General features: G+C 37.5%; 3 protein-coding genes across 6 annotated transcripts; 1 reads left to right on the top strand and 2 right to left on the bottom strand.

The window, feature by feature from the left end:
* Positions 1 to 28: 28 nt before the first annotated feature.
* adamtsl2 (ADAMTS-like 2) lies at positions 29 to 10,148 on the bottom strand. The gene is made up of 19 exons (XM_027138298.2): positions 9,998 to 10,148; positions 8,112 to 8,214; positions 7,784 to 7,926; positions 7,526 to 7,601; positions 7,254 to 7,356; positions 7,031 to 7,176; positions 6,721 to 6,844; positions 6,554 to 6,634; positions 6,176 to 6,351; positions 5,431 to 5,758; positions 4,389 to 4,734; positions 3,325 to 3,425; positions 3,098 to 3,224; positions 2,700 to 2,913; positions 2,283 to 2,438; positions 1,928 to 2,098; positions 1,439 to 1,615; positions 1,213 to 1,357; positions 29 to 1,039 (listed from the first exon to the last, which is right to left on the bottom strand). The coding sequence occupies exons 2-19, from the start codon at positions 8,211 to 8,213 to the stop codon at positions 918 to 920; spliced, it is 2,838 nt and encodes a 945-aa protein (XP_026994099.1). The 5' UTR covers position 8,214; positions 9,998 to 10,148; the 3' UTR covers positions 29 to 917.
* A 3,557-nt stretch (positions 10,149 to 13,705) lies between these two features.
* Positions 13,706 to 17,514, top strand: mymk (myomaker, myoblast fusion factor). Of its 3 annotated transcripts, XM_047818847.1 has the most exons (7): positions 13,725 to 13,797; positions 13,913 to 14,067; positions 14,550 to 14,664; positions 14,980 to 15,128; positions 15,726 to 15,842; positions 16,003 to 16,143; positions 16,297 to 17,509. In XM_047818847.1, the coding sequence occupies exons 2-7, from the start codon at positions 13,933 to 13,935 to the stop codon at positions 16,414 to 16,416; spliced, it is 777 nt and encodes a 258-aa protein (XP_047674803.1). In that variant the 5' UTR covers positions 13,725 to 13,797; positions 13,913 to 13,932; the 3' UTR covers positions 16,417 to 17,509. The 3 variants fall into 3 exon arrangements, with proteins under 3 accessions (XP_026994082.2, XP_047674802.1, XP_047674803.1); XM_047818846.1 differs by having other exon boundaries at positions 13,710 to 14,067; positions 16,297 to 17,508; XM_027138281.2 differs by having other exon boundaries at positions 13,706 to 14,067; positions 16,003 to 17,514.
* Positions 17,515 to 19,738: 2,224 nt separating this feature from the next.
* LOC113637574 (tetratricopeptide repeat protein 16) lies at positions 19,739 to 27,494 on the bottom strand. 2 transcript variants are annotated; one of them, XM_027138277.2, is made up of 13 exons: positions 27,221 to 27,490; positions 26,666 to 26,820; positions 26,494 to 26,584; positions 26,262 to 26,405; positions 25,939 to 26,039; positions 25,495 to 25,624; positions 25,171 to 25,385; positions 24,308 to 24,585; positions 23,878 to 24,019; positions 23,254 to 23,419; positions 20,853 to 20,989; positions 20,583 to 20,733; positions 19,739 to 20,212 (listed from the first exon to the last, which is right to left on the bottom strand). In XM_027138277.2, exons 1-13 carry the CDS (start codon positions 27,257 to 27,259, stop codon positions 20,087 to 20,089), a joined length of 1,875 nt encoding a protein of 624 aa, XP_026994078.2. In that variant the 5' UTR covers positions 27,260 to 27,490; the 3' UTR covers positions 19,739 to 20,086. The 2 variants fall into 2 exon arrangements, with proteins under 2 accessions (XP_026994078.2, XP_047673937.1); XM_047817981.1 differs by lacking the exons at positions 19,739 to 20,212; positions 20,583 to 20,733 and adding an exon at positions 22,258 to 22,326 and having other exon boundaries at positions 27,221 to 27,494.
* Between the last annotated feature and the right edge of the window lie 146 nt (positions 27,495 to 27,640).

The raw sequence follows: 27,640 nt of genomic DNA, 5'->3' as shown, positions 1-27,640 counted from the left end.
ACTGTAATATGCCTGATTTTACAGGATGTGGAAAATACTGCATATGGTTGGATTAGAAATGGAATCTTATTTATCATGCTCAGAGGTAACAAAATGTGCATTTTTTTTTCTACAATAAAATTACGATGTGTATTTTTTTTTAAACTGTTTCTTTACACTGAGGTAACAACAATGTATATTATAATAACTGGACTGTGTCACAAAAAAGCAATACATAAATTGCATACAGTTTAAAATATTACATGTTCAAGTGCCTGGTCACAGTCAATTACACATAATACGTCTCAGGAGAATCAAGTAAAAATGGTGTTTGTTTTTCCCTACTGCCAAAAACAGCTGCTGACTGCAGAAAAACAGTCAGAATGAGTGGAGAACATGGGATGTTTAACCAAACACCTGCTCTGACTAATAAATTAACAATAGAAAAGCAACGGTCCAGTAACCGTTAAATCAGATACCAAGGAACCAGCAGAGCATTGTAACTAGCAATGGATAAAGTGCCAGTTTGTATTTGAATGTACAAAACTTAAGGCCAAGATTATTTTCAGTACTGACAATCATCACTCCCAGTTTAATTGGTCATAAATATGCTCAAGCTTTATAATTATGGTTTAAGGACTGGAACAATAATCAAAATAATTTAAAGTTTCCTAAATGTATCCCACAGTTGTAGGACTTTGTCATAACACAGATATTGATACTAAAATAACCGACATCAATGGTAGTTTAATATACCTAGTTTTTTTTTTTTTTAAAAAGAGAATTAATTGGTAAATCAGACATTCTAAGATTCCAGATGTTTTCCACTGTATGTGGATAATAGATATTCAATAAATGTCTCCATCATGAAAATCTAGTTTTTGCATATTACCCAATGGTCCTGATTTAAGTGCATTGACCTTTTCCCGTGAGAAAAACTAGGTGGCACGTTGATTTCTGCATGAATGGCAACAGGCCTTGCTGTAATACCAGTGACTGCAAAGGTTGACTTTAATTGCCAGAGAGCAGTTGGTGCTGGGACGATCCTGGCAGTTGTCATCTGTATTGGAAATCAGCCATCAACACACCTTATTAGACAATTACCTTTTCAAAGAACAACAATTATTCTAGGTAAAACCAGTCTAGCCCTTAGCCTACAGTCAGCAAGCAAAGTATTATTATTTATGTTTCGTTAAAGTGCAAGAGCACAGTTCATTTCATGTTTAGGTTTACCTGGTGGTTCAGTGGGGCAAGGTTGTAATGCACAGGCCTGTTTATTAACAGGCTTAGTCAGAGGGTCACATCCACGAACAAGTTCTCTTCCTTGGTAGCATTTTACATCCCTCATTCTCACTCCCACACCACATGTCTTGGTGCACTGTAATTCAAGTAACAGCCAAAGTTGTAATTTACACTCAATATACATACACATCATTATTCCCAATTAAAATGTCACTACCTCAGACCACGGTGTTGTATACCACTTGAAACAAGGCCTTTCAAAGCAAGTGTCCTCATCTCCTGGTTGCTTGCTAGCATCACATTCCTCATCCTCATGGATTTGAAACTTGCCACCTGTGATGCTGACGCATAGTACAGTCCTCCTCTTTACACCACGTCCACATGTTGTGTTGCACTGAAGGGAGAATTTTACTTTGAGAAAAGGCTCGCATACATCTCTGTGTATAACCCATAATGAGTTATTTGCCATTTCTCTATGCAATTTTGGCTTCCCAGAATTTCATGAGAATGTCTATAAGTATTTGTTCCAACTCTACAAAACACCATCTACACTAATGAGCTCTCCATCTTAACAAACAAGGAAAGAAAGAATCTAGGCGGTAGCCCACAATTTATAGATATAAACCCAAATTGACATTTGGACAAAGCCCCAAGACTCATTAAGAAGCTTAATTTACTTGAACTTTAGTTCAGTTCAGTTGCTTACCCTTTCCCAGTCCTGAACCAGCCAGTGTGGTAGGCACTCTTTATCTCCACAGGGATGAGTGGCCAATGGTTTGTTCTCTAGTGAACACTGAGATTCAGGCACCACACGACCCTCTGGGGTTTTGCAGTACACATGCCGTACCATCTTCCCCTGCCCACATGGACCTGAGCACTGGAAATCATTTACAGCAGTAGACAACTAAATTCTATATATTTGTACAAGATCTGTAAACTATGGTCATTATAAAAAGATTTTAGTGCAGTTCAAAGTATCATATTGTGATGTAGTAACTCTGAAATATAACCATGCTGGCAAATTATGTCTGTCTGCTTGACTGCTTTTCTATGAAGCTTACCGGGCCCCACATGGAGACTGTCCATTGGCGATCACAGGGTGGACCAGTGCAGTTCTTGGATGATGGTGGCCGAGTTATCTCTTCACAGGGCCTGATTTCATCTGAACACCTGACCTCACGAGTAACTAAACCTCTATGACCACATTTTGCTGGGCACTGTACAAAAAAATGGCAACTTAGTGCTATGTGCTAACTATAAATAATAAATGCAACAAAAAAGGATGACTTTCCTCCAACCTTATTCATGCAAGCACACATGTAAAGAGCCTAAGATTAAGAAAAGAAAAATTGTGCCTACAGTAGCCTTCTGGATTTTTTTATGTATTAAGGCATGCAATCACAGATAATTCTGTGAATAAACAGAATAAATAAATAAATGCTAAAGTTGTAGTATTATTCAAGTTGTTTTTGAACCACCTCTAACCACTCAGCCATCTCCCACTGTGGGCCACAGGTAGGGCTCTTGCATGGCCTTCGCTCTGGAGGGCGCTCTAGCTCAGCATCTGTGCACAGATCGCTGTAGACTGAGCTATCCAGACCAGGGGCCAGCATCTTCCAACAACGCACTAGCCGGAACTGAAAACCTTCGCCACAGGTCCGTGAGCACTCACTCCAACTGCTGGCCTCCCACCTGCAGGCATGAAAAAGTGATGTGATGCCAGAGCGATTGAGCACCATTAGCTTTCATTTATAGTTAGCCTCTGTTTATTTATTTACAAATATACTCTATATGAAATTTGCCATAATATTGTAGTTATATGAAGAGTACCCTCGTTGTGCTCAAGTGCATGCTTTAATTAGAATGGCATACATGCCTTGGTTGGCACTCCCTTCCAATGCAGAAATCATGCACTGGTTCAGGGCGAGTCAAAGTGTCACAGTAAGAGTCATCCACTTCAACACCATCATATCGTACACACATAGCAAAGGACTTTGTCACACCTATTACCAAAAAGAATAGCAAATAACATTTAAATGAAACCCATTTAACATGTCCAATAGCATGTCACATACTGGTGTGGATGCATGGCTTAGTTGGTACCTATTGAGCATGTCATGCTGCATGGTTCCTGAGAAGACAGTTTCCAACGATACATATCTGCAGAACTCAGTTTATTCTTCCCCGTAACCCTTTGTTGACTCCTGTGTGGTTGGGATCAAGATATCAATGGTTATATCTCAGTCTTGATCAGTATTAGCCGTTTCATCATATATTATACAAACGTGAATTTATTATTTATTTATGTTTTCATACCAAGTTGTAATTTGAAACCAACCACAGTTTTAATTCTCATTGCCTGAATATTATACATGGAAAATAAAATAATACATGGATAAATAAAGAATAAAACGTACCAAAACCTTGTGATTCCTGTAAACTAGAGCCAAAAATAAAACCTTGTGATTCCTGTAAATTAAAACTAAAAATAACCTTTATGACTCCTGAAAATTTAGCTGACTAGCATGGTCATGGTGTGATCTATGCTGCGCTGTTCCCATAAATACCAAAATACCATGAATTATTTCCCTCTGAAAGACCATCGACTTCACTCTTAGTCTATCAGCCACTCTCTCATTCATCTCCTGGGATCTCTTTTCCTTTAAGTGTGTGAAAGGGTGTGTCATGTGATGTGTTTTATGATCTTTGGCAGAGAGGCTGGTGAAGCGGTGTTTGGACACTGCAAGAAACCCAACATGAATTATAAATATGATGGAATGCAATCCCACCAGCCCTCCACTTGGCTGTCTCTACTCACCACTCTTTGAATGTCTCAAAGAGTGTAAAAAAGCAGGAGACTCCGAGGAGACTCTAGAGCACATTCCATTCCCTATGAGCTGGACTGTCCCATATGAGCATAGATATGAGCATAGTTATCCTGCATATCTTCATGTCTGTTAGAGAGGGCTACAATGCAGGTTCTATAAATTACAAGGTCCATCTGCCATACGTGACCTTGCTGGATTATGAATGGTCTAAAAACTAATGAAATATTACAACCCAAAGGTTTCTAGATACTGAAGAATCTTGATAAAATATACAACACAATCCTGCCCAAAATTAATTGAGATTAAGATGAGAGATACATGATTCATGATTACGTTTACCTAGTGCGATTGCTACGGCTGCCATTCCTCGAGCTGGTAATTAGTGTCCTGTTCTGAAAAAGATCTCCTGTTTCGTTTCGCCGGCGGCCTAGAGAGAGCTCAAGAAATGAACCATTGAAGTTTCCTTGCTCTGAGCTGATGTAGTCTAACTCTGCTGGCTCTGCTTCAGAGATGAGGGTTTCTCTCTCACCAAGAAGCTGATTTGTAGAAATGTTAACCTGCAGTGTGCAACGTGCAAGAAACATCCTCCATATGAAATTTGCAGAATCCATCATCTCTTCTGCAGGTCTGCCTGCAGGCACACTACCAGGGGCAACCACTCCACTTGACCAGCTGCTGTTTCCATCTTTGCAGACAAAAAGTTATGAAAGACATGCGTTAGGAATAGAGCATTACTGATTATATGAGCTTGAAGATATAATAGTAACTGAAGAAAGATAGAGAATGGCTAAAAAATTACTACAAACCATGTTAAATAGATCCTTTCTAAAAATAAATATTCAGACTTTCACAGTATTTGAGACTGAATCAAAAGGCATTCCAGAGTAAACTGGCACTGGCAATTGAGAGGACCACCTCAGAGTTACTGGCTGCCCTCTTTCCAATGAGGTTGTGGTAGCTGGAATTATGACTAGTTGAGGAACAAAGAGGGCAGAATGGTACACTACCACAGTTATAGGACAATAACAATTGGCTATTGGGCTACTTGGCATTCAACACTGAAACTGAACTTAGCTGCTCTTTTCATAATTAATGCTACTATGACAGTATGTCAAAGCCATATATATGTGTGTGTATGTGTGTGTGTGTCTGTGTTTGTGTGTTTGCTCATGCATTTTAAAGAAGTTCAAGGGCCTTCAATTGAGCTATATGCCTCTCTCCCATCTCTACTGTGAAATTTTTGGTATGGTGCATCAGTGCAATGTATGGTTGTTCAAAGGTATGGAAACCAATTATTTGTTAGTTTTAACATTCACATTTACATCACAGATCATTGTCATCTAGCTTTAATGAATATCCCAATGTTATACTTAAATCCTACCTTGATAATGTGGGGGTTTTGGAGCATCCTGGTCACAGTCTACAGTAGCTGTGTCCTCATATACTTCATTGGTCTCCTCACCAGGTTTATCTACTGCTGCAGGCCCAATGTTCTGCATCCTCACCTGCTTCCTTTGTGTTTCTGGTACAGACTTGTCATTTACAGTCTCATTAAGTGGTGACACATTGTTGATCTCCATGGAAACTTTTTGGCTAGAACCTCCAGTTGAGCCAGTGTAAGTGGGTGGCTGGGAGATTGGAGTAAGAGGGTCACGCATCACTGTGTACTCATAGGTGATATAAGGGTTGCGACCGTTCTGGTTCCAAACCTTGGAATACAGGAGATAAGAAGCAGAATTAAAATGGGAAACAAAAGTTCCATAAAAGTGTAAATATTTTTAATAAATGTTCCAGTATAAACGCTTCTCATGTATAATCCTTTGCGGTTATTATAAGGAACCATTAACAGGATCTCCGCTGTCCATACAGAAGACAATATGAAAATGCCGCAGGAGTTTTAACCAGTACAAGTCAAATACTCAAGTCTTCTTAAGGTCATTTCGTATGCCAGTACAAGACTCACTTTCGGGACCATTGCTCCAGGGGCAATGTATCACACTGTTACAACTTTTTCAGTATGAGCCGTAGCATCTGTGGCCCACATTAAGACAAAGGCAGGGTCAGCTAGCCAAGTGAGATTACCCAGGGGCCCTTGGCGGCGGGAGGAAGGACCGCAGCTACAGTACCAGAACATTGATGGGCTGATTGATGGGCCCTTTCGCCACGATGTACTCAATCCCCGTCTCATACACATCGGTGGGCCTCCGGTACTTGAAGATCGTGCCTGCCACATGGAAGTTCTGAGGGCTGTCCACCTTGTAGGCGCCATTAAAGAAGAAGTTTCCTGCTTGATCTGTCACAGCTGTAAAACAATTATGTTAATCAAACTTTGTTCAGTGGCAGTGATACCTGTAGTTGTAAAATTTTGAAAATAAAGTAAATTGTGTCCCATTTTCCTTGCTTTAAAGATAAGAAGAATCACATCACACATTGCTTACAAACTATCTTAGAATGATTTTATTCATAATCATTTGTATAAAAAAAAAAGTTTTATAGCTGCACACCCAGTATATCTGCAGACTTCTTTCTCTCAATGATCTGGATGTCCCATGAGCCCTCAGGGATCTGGGTAATAAAGGAATATCCTGGAAAAAAGAAAAAAAAATGTGTTCATAGCTTCATGTCTTTGAGGTGAATTTTTATTCTAAATGAGATGTCTGGGAATCCTTACCAAGGCTGGAAGATCCACGGCGAAAGTTACCAGTTATCCTACTACAGCTGCTCCCATCTCCTTGACACACTCCACACTTATCCAATGTGTTGGGAGAGAAGAGGATGCCGTCACATCCGATAGGCTGCAAAGAGGTATACAACACCGAAACATAACATGTTTCAAAAGCAAGCTATTTGATATACCCATGACTTGATAGGTACAGCCTTGAAGGGGTGTTCCTTAATAATTATTGTTTAGATCCTTCTTACTGGATCAGTATCTATCCTGGAGCTGTTCAGTAACATCATCTTGAGGTCTATATATTTACCTCACACCTGCCATTTACACAGACTCCTCTGTAATTGCTATACTTGCAGGATGTTCCATCACGGGCTGGTACCATCAGCTGCCTTTGACCATCTGATGTAGTACAATGAAGGTCACAGGGATTGCTGGAGATGTGAACGTAGTCATCTATAGAAATACAAATTGAGTGTTTGGTCTTTGAGCTTAAGCATTGTAAAATGTGTACTCTTTCTAATGGCAAGTACCTGGGTAAAGGGGTTTCCAGTGGTAGTTCTTTCCATTAAACACCTGAGAGTTAAATGACCAGCACTGCTCCTCTCGGAAACTCCTTCCAGTTGAGGGGCAATCCTGAAAATCACAGTCCAGACTCCATGATGTCCATGATGGGTAGGTCATTTATTCGTTGATATAATCAAGCTGTAATCACCAGCCCTATTAGGGTGTCTGTTTTGTATTTTTGATGTGTAAATGCATATTGTGTTTCAAAGGAAAAGCAAGACAGATAGCAAGAACTAACCTTTGTATTACAGAGATGGTACCTTTTTGCACTCCCTGTGCATGTCATGTTGTCCTTACCAGTTGTTGTTCTCTTTCTTTAAATGAAAGAGATAGGTGTGATAAGATTATTTAAATTACATTTTAAGCATCTCTGAACAAATTTAAACATCACTTTGTATTCATAAAAGTGCATAAAAATCATACAAAAAAAAAAAGAAAATGTCAGGCAGTGCTTGAAAATTTTATTTAATGTAGTGTTTGTATGGAATCCAATGACCTTTGCTTAAGACAGTGTCTCTCCTGAGACATGACCCCCCCTCCACAAGTGCGTGTACATGCTGTCCACTTTGCCCATTCCCCCCACCAATAAGTAGTCACCTCTAGTCCGTCTTCCAGACTGTTAGAGGCTACACCCTCATCCTGCCACAAAGAAAGAGTCTGTTCAGGAAGCAAGTGAAAATTGGAAGCCAGATTCTTTGCTGAATACAACCTTTAAAAGCCTGTATACTGCTACAATCATATTAATTTTAAGACATTTGTTGAACTTTAAAATGCAAATAAACATTGGACATTGAACAAAATGAACATTTTAGGTCATTACCAACCTGTACTCTACTTGAGATGTTCCCCAAAGAAAAGACCAGTGTTATGAGACCCAGGAGAACCACAGAGCAATCTGCACACTGGGCCCTTGACCAGGTCCTCATCCTGTGTGTGGGAAAATGTGGGAAAAGAAAATGACTCCCAAACAGCAGCAATATTAGTTCTATTACTTGACTATAGACACGTTTACACTTAACTGTCAGAAAAATGTCTTGTACATAAAACTCTTAGCATTGACATTGGGGCAGCATAATTAATAGGCATACCTGAAACCTGCAGAAGTTATTTGAGAATTTTTATCACTTCAGTGTCTGATTCTTGCTATAGTGAGTAATTACCTGTTTTGGTGGCTGTAGGCACCAAGCTAACAGATGACATACTGACAACCTTTTTTGGTGAAAAAACCTTTGCTTCTATTTAGGTTGGTTTCTTAAAATAAGCATAAAGATCGTCTAGCTCAGTTTGCAGTCTGGCTTTTTCTGGCACTAAACATTGGTGACAGGTGTCTTAAACTACCCACAGTAACACCTGGAGTTCATTACCCAGCCCAGACACAGCTGGAGTTCAGCCAACTCGCCAAAACACCAGTCTCCCACAGATCTATTCAACAAGCCCACGGCTGCTGAGACAGACCTTCCTCCTCTGGGCTTCTCAGTCCACAGAGGAGTGTAAACACAGGATCCCCCAATCCCTCTCCTGGGCCTCTGCTAAGGGGAAGGGGAGGTGTTTTTTTCCTGGCAGCAGACAGACAGCAGGACCATTCCCTCAAGGGAGAGGAACTAAGGGAGCAAGTCCTGGCCTAGAGGCTGAAAGAAGAATCATCCTTTTCTGGAAGCACTTTTTCTCACCAGGTTTAATGCAGTTCTTCCTTGTTTTCAATTCTGTAGCCCCAAAAGGTAAAATCAGCAGGGCATTCATTTTTCAATTGCTAGTGAGTGAGTGATACAGGCCAAGAGGCAGGGAAGAAGTTTCCCAAATTTTATGAACATCTCATGGCTACAAAATTGATCCCCCAAAATTATTGAATTGCTCATTTGTATACTGGTACATATGCTGTGTTAAACTTATTTAACTATTAAAGAATCTGAAGAATGCCTGCTGGGTCCGGGAAATAAGTTTTAAGTTTTAGGACATTATCGGAATTATTGGATGAAATTTTACAGTAAACTACTTGACACATTCCACAGAATCATTACCTATGGATTTCATTCATAATGCATTTTCATTAACAATTATATCATTAACAAACTATATAACAATTGAATTATTTAACTTTTATTTATATCTGTATCTTTGAATTTTCTGCTAATTATTACTAAAAACAAAAGCTGATGAAACATTGAAAATTAAATGTATTACTGTCTTAAGATACAAATCACACTCATTTAGCACCACAAGGGATGAGGAGTAAATAATCTTGTATCTTGAAATATTTAAAATAATCATTTCAACAATTCAGTAAATTAGTAATGCAACACATTTATTTGAAAACTTATATCTAAGTTTAGTTTAGGCCACATACCTTCAATTTCTAATTGAAAATGACAGCAATAATTATTAATCACTAAGACAATGACATACTTACATTAACTGATACAACATCACTGCATTTTATATTCATATTAAATGTGATATATGACTATATGGCTATATTGCCCTGTGCACACATAACAAGTAGCTCACCCTACAGAAACCCCTGCTCCAATACAGTGTGTTACATCAGCAAAGCAATGCTACAGAAATGTCAACCCTGTATTTTTTGGATTTGCTTTACTGTGTACCAAGTGTCTACTCTTTCTAGATTAATTGTCACTTCTCAAAAAGTTCCTCTATTAATATACATGGGCAAACACAAACACAGTCAGTAAATATTTCCCCATGTTCCTACCTGTAGTCCTTGGGCTGTAGTGGAGCTGAGAAGTGGCTGGGCAGTGTGTGTGTGGTGTTGGTGGTGGTGGTGGTGGTAGTGGTGGCAGTATACGTCTGTAACAGTGTGCTCTGAGGATGTGTCTTGTGAGGAAGGTAAGGTGTACATCTGCATCCCTCCTCTCACCCCCTCCCGTCTCTCTCCTCTCTCCCTCTTTCTCTTCCATCCCCTCTGCCATAACACCCGCCCACCCTCACTTTCCCCTTCAAGCCAGAGAGTGGCAGTGCAGGGAAACGCCCACATGAAAAGCACTCATCCTGTTAGTGCCAAGCTTGAGGGCTGCTACCACTGCTGAGCTGTGAAGCATAGCCCTAGCCCCATGAGTTTCTGCCAGACTGGGCTCGGCTCACAGACAGACAGGGAGGAAGTCGTCGTTTCCCACAGATCAACACCCCTCCCCTCCTCCTCTGGCCCTTCAACACCCTTTTGCATCACAGCAGTCCATTCCTAACCCCCTTTTCTTGGCCTCTCTGTCTCATATCAGACTCTTCCCAGCCTCCTGCTAACATTTAATCTGTATGCTACCCCTAACCATGGCTGCTCCCCTCCAGATAGACCCATTCATTTCACCTGGCCACATGACTGAAGACAAAACGAGTCCATTCATTACAAGCCAGCAAAGATGACAGAATAGCCTGAAGAGACAAAAGTTGGTTAGGGTGACAACAAAAGGTGACAACAAAATCTCATAGGTACAGTATATGCTAAATGTAAATTTATACAAACTAAAGTGCTAAAAAATCGATATTGGTCCATGTGCATATAATTATATATAGATAGTATTATATAATGAGTGTATACTGTATATTTAGACATGTACAAAGTAATTTATTACATATACAACACAAAAAAAGGAGCATGAGAGCGATGGAGGGAGAGAGGGCTTGGCCAGTTGAGGCTGATAACCGAGACCACCATGCCTGTGTGTGACGCATATATAAAGACCACATGTTCTCTTGGTTGCCCCGTGTCTGCTCTGTGCATTAGGGACGCTCTGCTACACTAAAAGCTCAATCAAGCACCATTCTCAAACCGCAGATCTGTATGGTGATAGACATAGTTCAGGAGATTTGCACAGTCTGCAAGTCTGGAGAAATGGTCGCTCTTTTAAAAAACCCCAAATTATGAGGCGGCAAACACATGGAGTGTGTAGGACTGTGTGTGTGTGTGTGTGTGTGTGTGTGTGTGTGTGTGTGTGTGTGTGTGTGCGTGCGTGTGTGCGTGTGTGCTTGTGTGCGTGCGTGTGTGCGTGTGTGTGTGCATATGCGTGTAACACATATCAGGAAACACAAAAGAGTTTCTTCATTATTCATTAATGTTATTTTTTATTAATCTACTACTTCTTAAGCCATACCACAACCTATAAGTTAACTTATATTATATGATAAGTTATATAAGATATATGTTATATACACTGATAACCATCAAATTCCTCTAACAATAGAGTGCTATGAGGAGCAAATTCCACTGTTGAGCTGGTATATTGGAGCAAATGTAGTTGGAAGAATAAGTAAAATCTTCTCATCAACATATATATATATATATATATATATATATATGGGTTTATTCTGTTAGACAAATATCCGCAACTGTGAAAAGATCATGCAAGTTTTTCATTTACCATGCCTATTACAATTACAATATAAATCGCATACCTAAGAACCATAATTCCTTTTTCATGGACATCAGTCTGCTGTAACCAAGTTTGTCTATATAACTAACTATAATTGGTCTAATATATAGATCTAAACATTGATTTATGATTTTTGATCCCTTGCTACAGCAAAACAAAAAAGCAGCTGAAACCTAATTCTATTTAACATTGATGGTAAAAGGTCATGAGAGATGAAAAACAGGCATATCTCTGTTAGTAGTTAATTTTATTTTGTTGTGAAGTTAACAGACTTGTGAATTGTCCTGTTATGCAATTGTAATTTATGACCGTTCTGTTCAGTTATTGGGAGATTTTTATATTTAATCACACTATCTGGTGTCCCCCAGATGACCTTGTTTCGGTCACCATTGGCTTGCTCATTAGAAATACACAGAAAATTCATCATTTATATCCTGAATTTATGTATTCCTGTAATGCTACTTTCCGACAAATTCTATTCTACACTATACAAATGAAATTGAATTAAATTGTTTCCTTGTTAGCAATTTTGGTACTTTTGCTATATTTTCTAATCACATGAATATTTTAGATAAACACATACAATTTGTGATATCATCCTTAATAAAAAAAATGACATAACAAAAGTGGCTCAAGCAAAGACAATGATAACTATTCCTCTTATGAAAGCCCTGCTTCTATGGTATAATTTCACCCAAAACACAGAAATAAGGTATACTTTTTATTTGAAACATGCTATGTTGAATCCATACATAAATAATAACCTCTTAAAAGCTGATAGAATTTTACACATAGCTTAGTTTAGATCCGTTTGTCAAAATACTGTTATCAGTCTAACCGTTGGGTTTCAGATACTGTTAGTTGAAAATGAGCTAAGAATTAAATACAGCATGCATACATTTAGTATAAGTAGCAAAGAAGTTTAAAGTGAAAGTAATGATACTCCAATTTCAGCAACCTATGACCCCACAAAGCACTTGCTATGCGAGAGAATTTGTTAAGGGAAAGAGCAAAACGTCTTATCCATAGGCCTCAAAAAGCAAGCTACTTTCATGAGAGATAGATTTAGAAAGCTGCTTAGGGAATGTAAGGCGTGGGCCATACACCCTCACAACACTGTATTCTTTGTATCCCAAAGGCAGGTGTGACAGCTGATTGCAGAGGAGCAGAGCGCAACTGTGACGAACCATGAAGCTCATGGCTGTATTCTCTCTCTTGAAGTGACAAAATTAGAACTCTTCATACTGTTGGGAATTCCTGTGTGGAAGAAGAATTTGAGTCTTATGAAAAATGCAAAGTTTCCAAATTAAGAAGATTAAAGAGACTTGACAACAGGGTGTGTCAGGATAATAATTTGGCATAGTAAACCTATCCACAATGCAGTAATTATTATTCAGCCACGGGTTTTCCTTTGTGGGATGCTATATCATTAAATATTTATTTTAGTGTTCACTAATCAAGGTTGAATAAATGGTATAATCAATAATAGTGTAGACTGCGCTTGCTGAAAATACGCCTTCTGTAGATGTGAAGATCTGAAGATTCTTCTGTGTAGATCTGCTTGAGTTCACAAGACTCGACAGTCTTTCTTTCCTAAACAAATCACATTCTTTAAACCCTTCGAACCACACTCACGTCAAAAGGGCAGCAGTGACGCATACAGGTGCTGTGGATTACTGTTGCATGGCCAACATCAATAACCCAAAAGAAACAGTTGTTTCTATAACCACTGCTAAGGATTGATTCACCCATGAGGATCAACAGGACTAAGAGCGCCTATACTGACCAATGAAGTAGAAAAGAATGAAGGTATTCATTTTGAAGTTAACCATTAACCATGAAGAAGCCTTGGAATGTATTAAGGATGATGTTTTGACTGTGTTAAGATGCTGTAGTTCAAAATGTGTTACCACAAATGTCTTTGCTTGGTGTCACTCCTTTTTACTTTCTACAATTTTAAAAATGTTTGCCAGAGTGAAAGCAAGGGACTGTGTGGCCTCTAAAACTGCTGTACACCAACAGCTGCTCAGCTGATGATAGGGCACATGTATGATAGGGCACTTCTGCTGCTCTCTGAGCCATTTAAATTTTAAAGGTCCTCTGGAGAGTCAGCTGTAGGTCTGTGAGTGTATGTGCATGAAGAGGGACAGCTCTCCAATCTCTGCCATATCTCCAAATTTAATGGCTTAGGAAACTCACAAGTGGAAATTCTCATGAGTGTTCTTTAACTTTGTTATTCTCAGGGTGCTTTATATCAGGAAAAATGGGAGGCTTTATTGCTAAGATGTTGCTGCCTACCATCAGCAGTTTGGTGTTTCTTCCTGCAGCCAGCATTGCTGCAAAAAGAGGCTTCCACATGGAGGCCATGGTCTACTTCTTTACAATGTTCTTCACATCGGTAAGAGACCCATAGGCTTTCTATCCTATTTTAGTCATTTTCTAACAATACCTACTCAAAATACATGTTGTAGCAATTAGTGACAACTTATTCTTGTTATAGTAAAGAGTATAAATTGTATTTTTCATGTATTAACTCATTTAAACAATTTTGTAGAACATGACAATTTTGTCTTTGAATGCATGTGTATGTGTACATTTCAAATACATGGCCATTAAGATATTTTTACATTAATATCCTAAAAGGAGTAATTACACAGCACATTTATTTAACTAAGTCGCCATTACTGAGCTTTTAGCATATGATAATATAGAGCTTTACAAGCACTTTTATTTATTTTTACTACTACTACTTATAGTTACCTAGTTAATAAACACTATATAGTTTATTTTCTTCCAAAGAATGGTAAGTAAATCTGTTTAGATTTGAGGAAAAGGGCATTAGTTCTTTTACAAAATATCTGAAGGTTTTCTGTATTTTAGATTTATCATGCTTGTGATGGACCAGGCCTGTCTGTTCTGTGCTTCATGAAATATGAGATTTTGGAGTACTTCAGTGTTTATGGTACATCAGTCTCTATCTGGGTTACATTATTAGGTAAGTGTAAATGTCTCAGGACATGAAATGCTTTTTTGTAATAGATTTAAACTGTTGAATAGGTTCATTCAATAGATCTTGATACGTAAATGAGCTAATAACTGGTAAATATTATGTTTGGAATAAGCCTGAACACCTGTATGAGTATTTTAAGTCATAGTTTTCAAGAATCTGGCAAACTGTTCCAATTTCAGTGGACAGTGAATATTAATTTTTGAGAGTCATCCTAACAAAATGACATGTGTTTATGTCTGGGATTCCAGCATGTCGTGTGAAGAGTGTGTACTCATTTTCTTTTCTTCCACGGACATACAGCTCTAGGAGATTTCGAAGAGCCTAAGCGTTCAACGCTCACCATGTTTGGAGTGCTTACCTCTGCTGTGAGGATATACCAGGACCGCTGGGGCTACGGGATCTACTCTGGCCCCATTGGCACAGCTGTGCTCATGATCACGGTGAAATGGGTAAGAGAAAGAAAAGAACAATTGCAGATGCTGCTCATGAACTCTGAATGTGTGATATGTGATAGGAGCTGCAAATGCGGTACATTTTTTTCATTCAGGTTGATCAGAATGAGAATTAAATTGCTGGCAGTAGATATCGGCAGAAACTTTTATCCAATATGATCTCATACAACTGATTAATTGAGGATTAAGGGCCTTGCTCAGGGGCTCAGCAGTGGCAAACAGTGTGGTCCTGGAACCTTCCTAAAACTCACAACCTTCAGTTCAGGTCATACACCTTAACCACTGAGCTGCCACATCCCATACATTGAGTACATTTCAAACATTTCCAGACACCCAGCTTTCAACAACCACAATGAAAGTGAATAAAATGGCTAAAAACTAACCAGGTATATTTTGAAGGAAAATTTCATGTGCAAATAATTCTCACGATAACTAAAAATTCATAACACGATACATCAAAAAATACAGACACTATGACAGCTATAACTGCTGCAGACACTTTATTCAAGCAGTCAGTTTTTCCAGCCATTGCTCTTAAAGATGCTCCACCATGAAATTGCAACGATTACAAACTTTGTCCTCTTTTTGCTCCAGTTACAAAAAATGAAAGAAAAAAAGGGCCTGTACCCAGACAAAAGTGTGTATACTCAGCAAGTGGGACCAGGATGCTGCTTTGGAGCCCTGGCTTTGATGCTTCGCTTCTATTTTGAGGTAATAAATACTAATTCTGACTGTTTCTGATTATTAAGCCAGTAATCTCTATGGCTCCAATATACACCCAGGATATTATTGTTCAGCCTTGAATAATAATTAAAAATAACACCCACATGTATAATGTAATTCTGTGTTAATAACCTTCATTTTGTTTCAGGAGTGGGACTATGCTTATGTGCACAGTTTTTACCACCTGTCACTGGCTGTTTCCATCGTACTTCTGCTTCCGAAGAAGAACCGCTATGCAGGGACGGGACGCAATGCAGCCAAACTCAACTGCTACACACTCTGCTGCTGTGTATGATTTATGCTGAAACTCATTTCTTTTAGCGGTAGTGCTAGAAAGCATAGTTTTATTTAAATAGTGGTGCACAAAATATTTATTTACTGAGCATTAACTGTTGAATCCTAAACTGTTTTTTTTTTTTTTTTTTGACTGGTCTGATCATAGACATCGCAATCACCAGTAAAAGCGAATGCTCGTACTATTTGGACGACACCCCAAAAGCCCTGGAAGCGGGTATGCAGACCTGGCCTTCCATTTCACCACTCCCAGCCACGCACAATGTAACATGAAAAGATGTCTGCTACCAGCAATCCAACAGTGAGGACAGTTATATGACCTTCAGGCAAGCCAAGAATGTGTGGGGCGACATACTCACGTACCACAACACAGACTTTAATGTTGAAATGATGCCCTTGTAAAGTTTAGAGCAAAAGGCTACTAAAGGCTTTGCCTCCAAATTTGTAGACATATGAAGCGGTCGTATAAAAACAGATAGTCATAGGGTTACTAAGACGGCTGACGTCCAGCTGGAAAGTTTACGAGTCGCGAAACATAGCAGACATTTTATTTCTCCAGAATGAATAAATTGTCTTTTAAGATGTACCTCAGGAGAGATTTCTTGTCTACATTTCTCTAAGAGAAATGGCCATTAAATGCAGTTAAAAATGCTGAAAAATAGCAGAACCAAAAAAACAACCAAATCTTATTCTTCATATTTATTGCCATGTCATTTGGTACATCAGCCATTTGAACACAGCTGATATAAACTGAAATGTTCCAGGAACAAGAAGCAAACAATCATGCAGATGTGTCTTGCAGCAGGTGGAAAGTAGTGTGTTTATTCCAGTCTACCGAGAGCATTTTTGAGAGCCTTTTTTAATGTATTATGTAGTATGTCAAGGACTGTGTAAATATATTTATTTTTTGTAATGCCACTACTAGTTCAAGGCTGCAATTTCATGATACATTTATATATATATATATACATTTATATATTTTTTTTTTTACTAAAAATGGTCAGTTGCATTGTGAATGTTTATTTTTAATTAAAATGTTTTCCATAGCTTATATTTTGTTTTATTTACAAGATGCTCAAGACAGTTAATCTACATAATCCTCAAAGGTACGGGCAAATAAAAACCCGAGTAGTAATCCCCTTCACTTTTCGTCATCTGTCAAATTTCCATCCATTTATGCTTGATCCATCAGCCTACTCCTAACACTATCCAAAAATTACAAACGCACGCGACATGTTTTAGACAAAACAGTCTCCTGCCAAATGTGAATGAAATTTAGGTCCGTAAAGCATTTTTTGACTGTGGGCCAGGCCACTGGCTCATGTGCCCAAAGAAAGGTGTTTTTGTCTGGGGAAAAGCTGCCAGCTCCTGTCTATCCTGGCTGCAAGTCTCGATTCTGCCAAAAAGAGTAACCTGACTCTTTTATTACGCCAGTATGAAGCACTTTTGAGCTCTTTTATGGCTACTGTCTGTTCAAAACCACTTTGTTTGTGGTTTAAGCCCTCACACATAAAGTACTGTGTAAAAGTCTACATTTTATTTTGTTACATTTTGTCTTATATTCCTATTTTATACCAATCTGCATTGACAAGTTAGTAGAAAAGAAAGTATTCTTATAGTATATAGTAATTAGCATTACCTATAAATGTTTGTTAAATATTTGAATAAAGTAGATCACATTTCTGATTTAAAAATAAATCTTTACAGAAGTCTGGGATTTTAGCGGCAGACACAGAAGAACCGTTCTCCAAGAAACTTGCAATGAACCACCAGATTATTTCTTTAAAAACTGCAAGACAACAACATGCATTTATACTGTTTTAAATGCAAAGACAAATTAATGAATCGAGTCCTTTTTAATTGTTCAATCATTTGTCTATTAACCCATCTATCTGGTTTCTTTCTTTTTTTTTTTTTTTGTATGTTTAAACAGTCTTTCCTATAATCATTTCCCCACACATTTTCTGCACACACACTGGATGACAACTTAAATTTGATACCATCTGATGGGTACACCTGCTTAAAGCACATGATGGAGACTTGAGCTGGCAGACAGGATGCACTGAGCTGGAACAGTTCTTAAGCTTTGCAACCCAACCTTTGAAAGCCAGAGCTTTCATCCATGCCTTAACTGACTATCATACAAGATTATCCATGTTAGCCTTTGATGAATGTGCTTATGTACTTCTCTCTCCTGGTTTAAAATATTGTAGACAGTGCAGAGCCTTTATGTCTTTTTAACTGACACTATTTTTGATGGAATCTGGCAATAACGATAACATCCAAAATGATTTTGCTAGTATTTTTGCTTCTGTACTACAGCTATCGTCAAAGTCTATAAGAGAATTTTAACAAGCCCAACTCCTGACTGCACACAGCAGGCCCATTAAGTCCCGTGAACTCTGTGGTTTATTTTTCTGACAGCTGCACTATTGTTCAGTCCCCTTGTCAGTGACTGGACTGCACAGGATGGTCAATTACAGATTATAACTGATGTCTACATTTTCCAGAGAAGAATGCTATCATCTTGGATAAGGGCATAAAAATATCTGAATTACAGACACCGTATGATAAGTGATGCTCTATTGTTATTGTGCCAAAAAGTCTAGGGATCTCCTCCAGAGACTCAAAATATGTGGTGCACCATTTGTTTGAGGTTGTATGGTAGTCTCTGACAGGGACTTGGGATCAGCTGTTGGGGTGTTTCTAGACATTACATCCCCCTCCTCTCTCTCAGCTGCTCTCCCAGCCGCTGAAGAACAGCTGCTCTGAACAAAACAAGACCTCTCACAACTGTACTTACCCACTGAGCTACCCATAGACCAAGCATAATTAAGGAACGATCTTCCAAAAACCTAGGTTATTTTTCTACAAATGCCTCCCCTTGAACAAACACGTAGGAGACTCACACACTGTGTGGCTTTGTTATAGGCGCACAGCTTTCTGAGGAGCACTTTCATTTATTTAACTCAGTTTGCACAACAAAATGTTCAGTATATAAAATCTCTCAAGCCCAGGAGAGTAACAGGAGATGAAGAATTCTACTGCAATGAATTGCTTTATTTTGTGTTTTTGTCTATAATATCCTAATTTTAGCATAATTGTTTTGAGTGCAACAGCTCATTCACACAAACCTGTCAAATCTAATCCTAATAATAAAATAATTAAAACGTGGTTAATAAACATAAAATTATTGACACTCAGAACTTTTCAGCATATCTTCCACCATGGAACACCACTGCCATCAGGACAGAAGGCTTTGCATTTTGTGTTTTTTTCAGTAATATGGCAAAATGTTTTATTTTAGCGATATTAATTTGAAAAGAGAAAAAAAATGAAGCAGATGAGGAAACAACTTTTTACAGCTCTTATGGTGGTGATAACAGGAACTAACTCATTTGACAGACCTTCCACACTATTAAAAACTAGTAACTATAAATGTAATTATATATATATATATATATATATATATATATATATATATATATATATATATATATATATATATATATATATGGTGTGTGACAGATTTTTCTATAAAAGCTCATGTTGTTCATCCACACCTCATCAGACAGCAGAGATAGTGACAGTTGCAGGATATGATCATTTATTGATTATTTTCATTATTTGGGACATGTAAACAGGGTTACACAGGCAAAAGACAACAAAGAATCATAAGCATAGTTATAATCATACACATAGAGACCATGAGGCTTGGTGTAGTCCTTTGTGTTTGTAGTTCACTCTGTTTTACCTGAATTGGGAAGCAAAGTCTTTTCCAGCATGGTAGTTTACAAAAATAAGCATCTACACACACTATAAGACTCTAACTGGATTCATCCATGTCCAGCTCTGTTTCAGTTTAAACTCATGCATAAGACTCAAACATTTTATATATTTTACATATTAAAGCCCATGCCTCCAAAGTTTCTCAAGGATTACGGATGCTTCGAAGTGCGAGCTGCCAGGTCCGAATTGTGTGTAATGCAAATCGGAGCAATGCGAGGTCCAGTGTAACTTAGAGACTGCCTCTGATGCAGGAGCTTCTTCACTACTTCATTCACCTGGAAAAAAAATTTGGTTACCATTAAGGTACATAAATATCTGCTTATTAAACCAATTGCTATTTTATCTCAAATCAACTCAAGATTTATTGTCATTCTACCACATACACAGTATACAAAAGAAGGTGCATATGTAATATGATACAATTATATAATTCATTTTAAAAATTATTATGGTTATATTTTCTCATCTTTGAATGGGTATTCAATTAGCAATGCAAATGCAAAAATAAGAAGGAATGGAAATAATTTGTTATTTAAAAATGCACCTGTGCTACTGAGTAGAAACAGGCAGTGTTTATTTAGTTTCCATTTCTAACAATTAGAATTAATTAATAATTAATAATGGCTGGTCATTCAGTTGGAATACCTTTTCCTTGCTCCTGATTAACTCTTGAAAGTATTCAACAGGTTTAAAACCCCCCTTCACATCCGCTCTGCTTAAGGCACTTTCTAAGTCTGTTTTCAGCTGGCTGTCGGTGTCATGTCTAAGGACCATCCTCTCTAGCTTATTGGAGAGCCTGAAAATGCGGAGACAGCAGTTACAGGTAACCACAATGAATTATGCCATGGTGGCACAGAATACAGCAACAATTCTATGTGAATATGCTCATGTAAACCAAAGAAATCCCTTTCCCACCTTGACACAGGAAAGCTTGCTAGTTTCCAGGACTGGATCCTTTCCATCAGCCGAGCTTTGGCTGTTTGAGCCATGCCACTGGATATGACATCTGACAGAGAGCAGCCTGGGAAAAGTCTGAGCAGCAGAGGGACGAGCTGACCACAGACATTCAGAATAACACACACCACATAACACATTTGATACACATTTCATCTGCATAAGGTTTGCTTTCATTTTCTCTTTTTTCCAACATATTAACCAAGAATGCTCAATCTTACTTTTCAATGTTTAATAATATACTTTCAAATAACACTACATGTCATGCCAGTACTCAGAAAAAGTCCTTAAACAAATATTATTTTATATTTACAGTTGACAGTGACACCACTTTATTTGGCTCTATACCTACTTTGAAATCCAGCAATTTCTTTGAGGTCAAAATACAAAATGGCAACTTAATTTAAGAACATTTCAACTGGATGAACCATACTTTCCATATACTGTAGTTCTTTTGTACCCTCTTCTTTCAAAGGACCATGAGTAAATGAGCTTTTGGCTCCTCATAATCCTCACACAAGAGAACTAAATGAAGGTCCAGCATTTCTTCTAGATGTGGAGTTTGAATCTGGATTCTATTTATGTTGTCTTTCAACATAAGGACTAAAGTAAAGCAGACCTTTTTAAGGCTGGAAAATCACAATAAATCACTTATATACATAGCCAAAATATTAAGCCTTAAAGGCCACACAGCCAAAATATTAAGCCTTATGAATAAAAAGGCCAGTCTGCCATTTGAAAAAAAAAGAACAATAATAAAATAAAAAAACATAAAAACCTGTTGGGTTTTGGAACAAGATATTATGGATAGATGAGACAAAGATTTATCTGTACCCGAGTGATGGAATGAGGAAAGTCTGGAGGGGAAAAAAGAACCTGATCATGATCCAAAGCATACCACCTTATTTGTGAAGCATGGTGACATCAGCAGTTTGACTGCCTGTGAAGCTGAATTGCTTTTTTTTTTGTTTGTTTATGATGAGGAGACCATTACAAGATGAATCCTGATTTACACAGGAGCATCTTAAAAATATTCACATCTAAACAAATTCCTCAAAGTGCTTCAGTAGTAAAAGATGTAACAACTATGGACAGAAATTCGGAAGATAAGACTTAAACAGACACAAAGAGAAATTTACTTAGAGCAGGCCACTAAAAAGGGAGGATTAAAGTGGTAAGATTCTATCAGTGCACATATTTCACATGTGGATATCTTAGTGGTGAGGTCAAATCTCACTAGCCCTTGTGCAATGTCATTAGTCTTATGCACAAAGAGCATATTTGTTTATTAATTAGTCTGTCTTTATAGAACTTAAACAAGCTAATAAATGAAAAACACATGAATATAAATATGCACTTACTGTACCTTGTAATACTAGACCGTTATATACAGCCAATTCAGTGAATATGAAGGCCACACAGTTGCAGTTTTATGCTATGTAAAAAAATGTAACCAAGATAAATTAAACTTTACTCACATTCACAATAATATAGCAACAAACAAATAAGTTAAAAAAAGGAACGTTTTAAGTAAAAAAAAATAGTGTGTATAGCCCTTAAATAACACTTTGTTAAAGCATGCTTTGCTAGTAATATAGCACTCAGTTAAGGTAAGGGTCTACCAATTTAGCACATCTTGATTTGGTTTATGTTTATGCTCCAGGTACTTCAAACTGCATGGAAATCTCCTGTATACAATGTTCTTCATGTCATTCCCCAGTAGGTCTGCAGTTTTCATGCCAAAATAGGTGACTACACATAGCATGAAACTGCCACCACCACGCTTCACCATAGGATTAGGATTGTCTTGTTTGTGCCAAACATGTATCTACCATGGAAGTGACTGGTTAATTCTGAGCAAAGTCACATGCCCCACAGTATAAGGCACACCAATGCAATCTGATTACTGTTAACTTAAAGTTTTTTCTTTATTTTTTAAAATGTTTATATTGGTGTTTCAAGTGGATCAAGATCTGATCTTATATTATATCAAGATCTGATATAATTTTTACTGTTATTAAATTAAATTAAATCAGATCTTGATCCACCAAACACCAATATGTGCCCTCCCGTGTAACAATACCTTTATGGCAGAGGGGGCTCAGTGACTAAGGATTTGGGCTACTCATCAGAAGGTTGAGGTTTCAGATTCCATTAGTACCAAAATGTGACTTTTGGGTTCTCAAGCCTTGTGTCAGTTCTAAGTTGCTTTGGAAAAATGGGGAAAAAACAAACCCTTGGAATAGAGCAACATTAATTTTGTTTCTCGTGCAGTTGGGCCACTGGACAAGATAGTGTTCTTAAATTTACAATATTATTCTTCATTCTGCATGGATAAACAAATGCAGATGAACTTACGTACCTCATTATTAGCAGGATCTAAGATGAGAGCACAGACAGCATCCTGTGTGGCCTCCTCCATGTGCTGCAGCTTGAAAAGAGCCTTAACACGATTCCCATAGTACTGAGGTACGCCAGGGTTGTACTTGATGGCCAGAGAAAACTTGTCTACTGCCTCCTGAAAATTCCTACATACATTATACAAGAATAAGCCGCAAGTGCCATAATAAGTGCTATATTGAATATACAATAGGCAGTGTATAATATTTCAATAGGTTCTCAATACTAATATGCCCATTACATAATAAATTATCTCCAGGGTATTCTGTCAACGGTGTGTCATGGATGTGTTGCTACAGTACCATGAAGTTGATAATTTTCCAAAAAGTAAAGTGTTTAATTCCTCTTAGACCACAACACTAAACTTTTACCTGACACCAGCCTGATAAATATAAATGCTAAAATAATAGAATAGCTTTAATAGAAACTTGATTTCAATTACAGCCACAATACTCCCTGAGCTGTTATTTCTAAAATGTAATCAATACCTTCTGAATGGTGAATTCAACAGTGGTAGCAAAGCTAAACATTACCACGCTTGAGATGGCAATGTTGTCCAATACTTCAATAGACCAGGTAAACTTACAGGTTCTCATAACTATGCAGGCCCAATGTGTTGTGAATAACAGCCAAGCGAAGCCAAATGACTGTATTTTGGGGGTCCAACTCCTCAGCCTGCTGGTAGTCAGCCAGGGCAAAAAGCCACTCCTTCTGCCTAAAGAAACAGTCTGAAGTAAGAGAAATATGGTTATGAGTATACAAATTGAGCAGTGCTTTTGGGCAGTGAACCTGATCTTAATAGAATAAAAGTGACTAATTTCAAGTAATCAAAATGGATTATGCGGTAATGTATAGTGAATAGTCAATGCATTTAAATACAGTATATTATAAAATATATCAAATATAAATTTCCTACTGAGAAATGTCATATTGGCTGAAATTAGGGAAAGACTTTTAACAAAGCCAATATACATTGTAAGTCTAAACTCACTGTGTCCACATTACTCATAGCCTACCTCCTCGGTTTATAAAGAGCCCACTCTCATCTCCCTGGTCATGGATGGCCTTTGTGAGAAGCATGGTGGCCTCACTGTAGAAGCCTTGGGTGAAGCACTGGACCGCAAAATCATTGTAAGTGAGCACTAGTTGGACTTGGGCATCTTGTTCAAGATCCTTAGACTCCTCCGGCATTTCCCCCTCGGGATGTTTTGCTCCATCACCACTGAACTCCACAGCAAGCATCAGATCCTCTACAGCAGCAGTGAAATCTTTCAGTCTGCGGTACAGTATCCCTCTGTGAAGATATATATTTGCAAGAGATGATAATATGTGTAGGGATCTGACAGGGTATGCTACTATTTGAAAATGTCAAATCAAAATCAGTTATTTTGATTTATCGGTGTGTTAATACTTAAATGTTACATAGATTTCTCCTGCTGAAACCTTAACCATATCAAATCTTAGAAACGTTTTTAATCAACGTATCCATTTATTAATCTTACTTTATTTGGATATTATAGCTGAAATTATTAAACAATAATATTTTATAATGAATACATTAATATAAAATTGTGTTTTGAGCTAGTACTGTCTTTTTTGCTGTTATACCAATAAAATACTTTCTGACCAATCAGAATTAAGAATTTAAAAGTCTTTATAATATAAAAATAAATGATAATAAGCATACTGATATGGACTTGTAGATAAATATCACAATAGAAGGTTAATGGAAAACTTAGACATTAAATTAAGATAACATTTCTTTTCTGTGATTGTAGACTATACAATCCTGTGTAATCTTATGTTATGATATGTTACTTCGATGGTGACGATAAACTTAGGCAAACCCAACTAAAACTATGTGTTAGTATCACCTCACCTAAAAAGGTAATATTGTGCATTTTCAGGGTTCAGCTCTAGAGCTGTGGTAATCTTTCTCAGGGCATCAGACAACTCTCCCTCCACAGCTTTAGCCACTGCCTGCTGGCGAGAGCACTCGGCTCCCTTCTCCATCATCTCCAGCAAGGCCCGCGCCTCCAGACAGCTCGGATTAAGCCTCAGAGCTGCCTTCAGGTCATAGTAACATAGTGTGAGCTGAGGAGAAGCAGTCACCTTTAGATGAACTTAATAACATAGAAGCTTTTCCTTTTTGTTGCTTCATTTTTAAACTTTCCTTTACATGTAATAAAGGGAGAGATTTGACCTGATTGAGTTGATGGTGTAAACGTGCTCTTAGTGTGAAGAGATCAGCTGATGGAGTTTCACTATTGAGACAGTTAGTGACCAGCCGGATAGCGTCAGAGTAACGACCCAGTGCAGTCAGACATGCCAAGCTACGGAGAGATTTATGGAGAGTTTTATTTATGATACAAGAATACACCAAGTACAACATACACACTGAATTTTACTTTGCTCCCATTTTAGGATCGAGATAGAGGACTTAAATGGAGGCTCGGAACAACTGTAATGGAGGAATCTTTAATAGACTTACAGCTCCCCCTACTGACGGGTGAGCCTAACATAACAAATAAAGTCAGATTTCTTGAGAATCTCACTCTAAATTATTTATATATTTTTTAAGCTTTTTAAAGTCTTATAGACTCAACACTCAAAGATTTCAGAACAAGTGGCTCACTGGTATACAAACCTTCTGATGTGATAAGGTATAAAGTCAGGCTTCAGTTCAACTGCTTTAGCAAAAGATTCCAAGGCCTCAAGGAACATTCCCTGGTCACAATAACACTGGCCCTGTTGGTATTAAGAATGCATCCAAGCTTACATCATAACTTGAATGTCTAGACAGTGGTTATCCTAAACTATCACAGCTAATTTCATATCTCCCTCCTCTCAAGATAAGATTTTTTTATTCGGATAAATACAAAATATCAAAAATTATTCAATGATGTCTCTTACATGATTCGAGATTATATTATGCTTTACTATATTAGATTATAAATCCATCATAGTTACCTGCAGGTAATAAACAAAGGCAAGGCGATGAAAATAAGCCTTTTTCTGTGGTTCCAGGTAACAAACATGCTTATAATCCAGGACTGCAGACTTGAAGTCACACAGCTGAAGATAAGCCTCTGCTCTCGCTGCATAAAGCTGAGACTTCACAGGAAAATAATTTGAAATAATTATATTATTCCAAATATTCATTCTATGACTGTATCAATTCTTATTACAGTCTTGTTTCTACCTGTTCTGTTTGTAGTGTTATGGCTTTTGTGAAGCAAGTGACAGCCCTTTCAAACTCTAGCTGATCTACAGCCTTCATGCCTGCTTGATAACTGAAAAACCACAGAAGCCAAGTCAATCTACTTGTATTAAATAAGTTGCTGTAAAATAACTTTGAAAACAAAAAAGCTTACTGAGTATTTGCTTTGTCCTTTATAATAAGGTCACCATGCAGACATCTGTCCTGCTTGAACTCTGAAGTCTGGGAAATGCTTTTGGATGCAGAGAGTTTCTCGATTGCAGATTCTTGAGATGGGCATTTTGCCTCTGATTTATTTGAGTCATCCATCTTAGACAATTTAACATAAGTTAACAATAAACATAAAATACAATTAAACTTATAGTAGAAATGGCAAAATCAATTTTTTTTTGTATATTGTAACAGCATGATATCTTATTCATACAGAATTGTAATAATTCACCCTTAAAAATTTCTTATGATATCAAGCTAATAATGATACTAAATATTGATCTTACTAAATCTAACATCTTGATCCTTAATCATCTGGGAAATATTTTTAGGAAACATTTTATAAAACAAATCCTCCTTTCGCACTAATCTCATACAGGAGACAGTAAAACAAACAAACAAACAGCCCTCTGCCATTTGCTTAAAGTACACATTGGGTAATATTAAATAAAATTTAATTTCATTCCATGTAGGTTTGTAAATATTTGTTTATACAAACCTCAGACAGGTTTTTCGAGCTCATGTTTCCTGAACTCATAATTCGCCTTTTATTATTGATTATTATGTGCAGAAAATCTTCATAAATAGATCACTTTTTCCATGGCGTGTCTGGAACTGGAAATATAGTTTTAAAACTATATTTAAACTATTTTTATGCTATAGTTTTTTCACACCAAATAAAATCCGTTCATCTTCTTCACAACATAGTATCTATGGGAACTAGGAATGAGTAGTAAAGCGAACAACTGAATCCTTTCGGTACATGTATCGGTACTGAATCATTAGCCTAAAAGATTTGTTTAGCCATTAAATAAATAAATAGATAGATAGATAGATAGATAGATAGATAGATAGATAGATAGATAGATAGATAGATAGATAGATAGATAGATAGATAGATAGATAGATAGATAGATAA

Source organism: Tachysurus fulvidraco, chromosome 9 (genome assembly GCF_022655615.1).
Source record: "Tachysurus fulvidraco isolate hzauxx_2018 chromosome 9, HZAU_PFXX_2.0, whole genome shotgun sequence".
Taxonomy (NCBI): Eukaryota; Metazoa; Chordata; class Actinopteri; order Siluriformes; family Bagridae; genus Tachysurus; species Tachysurus fulvidraco.
Note: the sequence above shows the minus strand (reverse complement) of the source record. Positions and strands in the feature narration are given on the sequence as shown.